At 33.4% G+C, this 5,616-nt stretch overlaps 1 protein-coding gene across 1 annotated transcript; it reads left to right on the top strand.

Moving 5' to 3' along the window:
• Nucleotides 1-1,446: 1,446 nt before the first annotated feature.
• Nucleotides 1,447-4,901, top strand: LOC124920098 (NADPH-dependent aldo-keto reductase, chloroplastic-like). The gene is made up of 7 exons (XM_047460504.1): nt 1,447-1,629; nt 2,299-2,349; nt 3,522-3,598; nt 3,704-3,791; nt 3,861-4,136; nt 4,222-4,464; nt 4,634-4,901. The coding sequence occupies exons 1-7, from the start codon at nt 1,510-1,512 to the stop codon at nt 4,718-4,720; spliced, it is 942 nt and encodes a 313-aa protein (XP_047316460.1). The 5' UTR covers nt 1,447-1,509; the 3' UTR covers nt 4,721-4,901.
• Nucleotides 4,902-5,616: the final 715 nt, after the last annotated feature.

The following is a 5,616-nucleotide window of genomic DNA, read 5'->3' as shown; positions in this document are numbered from 1 at the left end:
CCTTAGGGAGGTTGAAACAATGTCTCACATTCTTCTATATTGTCGCGGGGTGAAGAGTATTTGGAGTATTCTTTGGGGCATTACTGTAATTTAGTGGATGATGTCTAAGTCTCTTAGTACTTGCTAGGAGGTTTGGATCGAGATAACAAATATGGTAGGTCTGATTCATTGGGTTACTATCTCTATTATCTTTTGGTGGACTATTTGACTAGAAAGGAATCAGCGTTGTTCAATAATTGTACACGATCGATACGTATAATTCATAATGTCATTATTATGACACTATTTGAAATTCGTTCTGGAAAGCCTGTGGAGTCGGCTGGAAAGATTATCGCTCTTTTTGAAGATTTTCGTGCACGTTAATTATTTTGTTTTACGTGATCTATTGTCGTTCTTTTTATTTTCTCCCTTTTATTTTTTTTGTATTTTATTTTTGTTTTGTTAATTTCATTCTTTATTTCGCTGTGCTTAAACAAATTTCATTTTCTATTTATATTTGACTGTTTACAAAAATGAATCATTATTATAACTAGCATGTATCCCGTGCATTTGCACGAGTAATAATATAAAAAACCGTGAAAAAAATATTACAGTAAAAATTTTATGGGGAGGGTCAACCCATAATCCGACCCAAGTATCAATTTACTCTCACATATATCCAAATTAACTACAACTCTCGACCCGGTAATCCGGACACTTTAAAAATTAAGCATCATTATATATATATATTAGTTAGTTAAAAAGTTGAACTTATATTGTTAAAATGTCACGCGTTTATCAAATTTTGGGTTGAATTAAAAATATAAAGTGTTATTAGCTTAGTTGGTTAAAAGGTTGTACTTGTTTTTGTTAAGTTGCAAGATCGAACCATACTTATAACATTTTTAATTTTATTTTTAACCGTTTTAAGTTCATGGGCGGGTCAACCCACAATCCGACCCAAGTATCCATTTACTCTCACATATATCCAAATTAACCACAACTCTCGACTCGGCAATCCGGACACTTTAAAAATTAAGCATCATTATATATATATATATATATATTCTTTGGGTTATGAATGTTAAGATGAATAAGATATAATCACAAAAAATACATCCGTCCACCAAAAGATAATAATCACTGAAAATACAAAAATAATCCAATTATTTAAAGATTGTCATATTTTTTCCTCGATCCAAGCTAAAATAGTTAAAATCTAAATTGAGTTCTAAAATTTTACGATTTTATGGTTTTAATATATATATATAACTAGGTAAACTTTTAAAATAGTTATATTTTCTTAAAATTCTTAATTTATTATTTGAAATTTTACAAATTTACAAATTATTTTGATTTTACAATTTTATACCATTTTACAAGTTACTTAATTAGAAAGATTAATTTGACATAAAATGATCCGTCATCCGTGTTCATACTTCTTATATATTTTCTTGTTGTTGTGTAAGATTCTATCGCCTGCAGGCCAGAATTGCTCACTTCAGTACTCGCCTGCAAACCGGTTCTGAAATGGCGAATGGATTCGAATCATTTGTGCTTAATACTGGAGCTAAGATTCCGTCCCTAGGTTTAGGCACATGGCAGGCTGATCCTGGTCTCGTTGGTCAAGCCATTGCTGCCGCTGTCAAGGTGTGTGTGTTCTATATCTTCTTATCTTTAATTTCATTTCCTTTTTATGTATGTATGTATGTATGCGACAACAAGTGTGTGTCAATCGATTTCAATACATTCTTCGATTATTTACTTGATTCATTCATCTGCAATCTGCATTGTATATAGCTTATCCTCCGAAGTGATTCTGTTGAGATGTTCATAGCGATGACTAGAGATACTTACTTATATTTGCATCGATTATATATACTTGGCTTATATTTGCAAGGTTGTAAAATTGCTATAGATTAGATGCTATTGTTATGTTATCATTGTCGAATGGTGAAGTTCTCAAAGCGATATTTAGCCTATATATATATATGCTCGCATTCTCTGTATAATCTAGATCTGTATTCGAAGCAGTTGCTTCAAGTTCTAATTCCATAGATGATAATATATCAGAATTCAGAACAGTATAAGATTTTGATAGAGACACCATCATATGATCTAGAACCAATATCATGATCTCGCATCATAAGTATGATGCAAATCGGTCTCAATTTTCCTCAAGTAACCGATGTGACATAAATAATCTGGAGCATTTTAAAAGCATAATGGGTTGGAATTCTGCATTGGTTTTCTTTGTTCTGTTGGGCTATTTGATGTCAGCTGTGCATGACTATTGGAAAACTATGGTTACTTGTGCAGATTGGGTATCGCCATATTGATTGTGCTCAAATTTATGGCAACGAGAAGGAGGTATAGTTCTCAACTTTTTCAACTGGACTAAGTTATAATCATGTTAGCTTCCTCCCTTTTTCTTGTTTGAAGATTATTTTTATAATGGTATGATTTGAACTATCGACCTCTTGCATTAGAATAAACTTTCTAAGCATGCAAACTAACAAGTCTTGAGTTCCTTTTGGTCAATAAATGGGGAATGCATTTGCACATTACAAGGGTTGTTGTCTTGGTCACACAAATAAGGTGGCATTCTTTTCTTTTTATTGAAATGATAAAGCAATTTTGATTGATAATGATCCCAAAGATTTGGTCCAATCTATCAAAAACAGTAAACAATAAAGTTAAGTTAGGTCAAACATTGTCATAAGTTATCATAGTTATCACTCAACTCATATAAAAAAGATCACGAACACTTGTGATCACCACAAATCAATGTGATCACCTCTAATTCGAATTTTATATGGTTATAACTTATACGATAACAATTATTTGTGCCTTTCATTTCTCAAGTTCTGCTTCACATTGGACTTTAGGAACATCAAGACATACTACTTCAGATGCATATTGTGATAATGCCCTCATGGTTAAAGGGTCTACATATCATCTCCAGGTTCAAAATATCATTTGTAACTTCATGGCCCACTACATAAGAGGAGTGGGGACTGTGGTCCTAGCCCGAGTCTTCAAACTAATCTATGGAGCTGCTTCGTGTTAGAAAAATCAATCTTGGTGCTAGTGTTTGAAACATCAATCTCGGCATAACTAGTGTTAGAAGTCAAATACGGAATAGAATAATATCAAGGAGTGGATGGTTCTGATAACCAAGAGCAATATTTTCTTTTAAAATCTATATAAGTGCAGGATTTGTTGCATTCATTTGTGAAATTTGGAATAAAAGGGACTAAAAAAAGTTCTTGTAACATAATAGAAGCAATGGTGAAATATGAAAAAGGATTCAAGAGTCTGGTACTGTTCAAAGCGAAATTTTGAGTAAAATAACATAATAATATACATGGAATGTGGTATTTTGATCATTCACAAGTAATAAGTTGATTAGAAAAATGAAAATAGAAGTATATTTATGCTCTCAACCTCATTGGAATTTTAATGTGTTAGTTTAGTTAGTTACTTAGTTTGCATGACATACTTAACATGTTTTTTCTGATGCTTATTTGAAAATCTTGTAGATCGGTGTGGCTTTGAAGAATTTGTTCGAAGAAGGGGTGGTGAAACGCGAAGAGTTGTTCATTACTTCGAAACTCTGGTTGGAATCAACCTTTGATCCACAAACTCGAGATATATCTTATATTTAATCTAATGCCCTGGATGTTTATCTGGATCTAACATGAAAATAAAATAAAATCTGCAGGTGTAAAGATCACGCACCAGAAGATGTGCCGAAGGCGTTAAACAGAACATTATCTGACTTGCAGCTTGATTATGTCGATCTATACCTTGTATGTGTTATTTTCTCATCTAGAGTTTTTTATCTTCTCTATTTAACAAATCTTGAATATTCTTTTAAGATTCACTGGCCAGTCCGGTTAAAGAAAGAATCAAGTACGCTTAGTTGTGAGAACTTGATCCCAACTGATATACCGAGCACGTGGAGAGCATTGGAAGCTTTGTTTGATTCAGGAAAAGCTCGTGCAATTGGAGTGAGCAATTTCTCCACTAAGAAGCTTGGAGATTTATTGGAAATCGCACGTATTCCCCCTGCTGTGAACCAGGTTGAATGCCATCCTTCGTGGCAGCAGAACAAACTGCGCGAGTTCTGTAAATCAAAAGGAGTTCACCTATCCGTAAGAATGATGATATAATTGTGTTTTCATTTTCTGCTAACTACTTGATGAAAGATATCTACTGTTTTTTTGTTTTTGTTTTCAGGGATATTCACCTTTAGGCTCTCCATCATCGCTTAAGAGTGATATCCTGAAGCATCCTATTCTGAACTTGGTAGCAAAGGAACTGGGGAAGACTCCTGCCCAAGTTGCTCTTCGATGGGGTATCCAAATGGGCCAAAGTGTCCTTCCTAAGAGCACAAATGAAGGAAGAATCAGAGAAAACTTTGAAGTTTTTGATTGGTCAATTCCTGATGAACTGTTTACAAAGTTCTCTGAAATTGAGCAGGCAAGTTTTTTTATCAGTCATCACTTTTTAGCCTTAGTTTGAAATGGGTCATTTGATATTAATTCCAAATAACTCGACAATCTACTCATTATTCAAATCATGAACGAAAAGAACAACAACTATTGGAACTAAGTATTGAAAGGTGCAAGCAAACTTTTGAATATTTCAGGCTAGGCTACTAAAAGGAGCTTCATTTGTTCATGAAACACTAAGTGAATACAAGACACTTGAGGAGCTATGGGATGGTGAAATATGAAAGGTAGAAGGGACCATCATTAATTATTATCTTATTAATTAATCTTTTTGTGTCTCCATTGAACTTTGTAATGTTGTTAATTAGTTTTTAAGCTTGCTGTTATTTGGTTAATCTGGATTTGTTTATGTGGGAATTATGTGGCTCGAGGGTATCTTTATTGAGAAGTAAGCCCATTAATGGATTTATTGGCCTAATTAGAGGAGGAGGAGGATAGGTATGTAGGTAGGAGGTCAACCTCATTTGTGGTCCACACTCCACGGAAGATGATATATTCTGCTTTGTTATTTTGTTATACAATATAAATTTTACTATAACCTATGAGCTATTAATCCCAAATAACCTAACTTCATTCTTGTACTCAAGGGTACCCGGGCGGGATATTAGTATTAAAATTATAAATTTATATTTTAGTTGGGTAATGGGTACGTGTTGGGGATCGGGTACCTATAAATCAGGTTTGGAATGGGTATTTCACTATCCGAAAACGGGGCATCCTAAGTATACCATTTGGATTAGGAGTTCCTAATATGATAATTTTTTGAAAATGGTTTGAGTGTGAAAAATGATCATGTGGAAGACCGTGAAAGAATTTTTGTCTGATTTCGAAAAACCTTCTAGTGTGGGGGTGGGGCAGAGAGACCTAGGGTTTTGTTATGTGTCATGAGAATTGAGAAGCTTCTCTGGTGTTGGTTTGTTTGCCACCAAACATCTTAATGGAGGAGGAGCCCATTATCATCACTAGTGTCATAATTACCGCCAAAGTTGAACTTAATTGTTTTTTTATTATTATTATTATTATTATTATTATTATTATTATTATTATAGTAAAGTTGGTCAAAATATTGATTTTAAGATATATAAGAAATTAAGTGGTAAATATTGATTCTCATAGTCAT

The sequence above is a fragment of the Impatiens glandulifera genome, chromosome 1 (assembly GCF_907164915.1).
Source record: "Impatiens glandulifera chromosome 1, dImpGla2.1, whole genome shotgun sequence".
NCBI classification, from domain to species: domain Eukaryota; kingdom Viridiplantae; phylum Streptophyta; class Magnoliopsida; order Ericales; family Balsaminaceae; genus Impatiens; species Impatiens glandulifera.
Note: the sequence above shows the minus strand (reverse complement) of the source record. Positions and strands in the feature narration are given on the sequence as shown.

Bases quoted from the DNA above. Each gene is read 5' to 3' on its own strand.
- LOC124920098 (XM_047460504.1), top strand. From the start codon at position 1,510: ATGGCGAATGGATTCGAATCATTTGTGCTTAATACTGGAGCTAAGATT. The intron at 2,350-3,521 runs GTATAGTTCTCA...AAAATCTTGTAG, and splicing joins TTTATGGCAACGAGAAGGAG to ATCGGTGTGGCTTTGAAGAA. The intron at 3,792-3,860 runs GTATGTGTTATT...TATTCTTTTAAG, and splicing joins ATTATGTCGATCTATACCTT to ATTCACTGGCCAGTCCGGTT.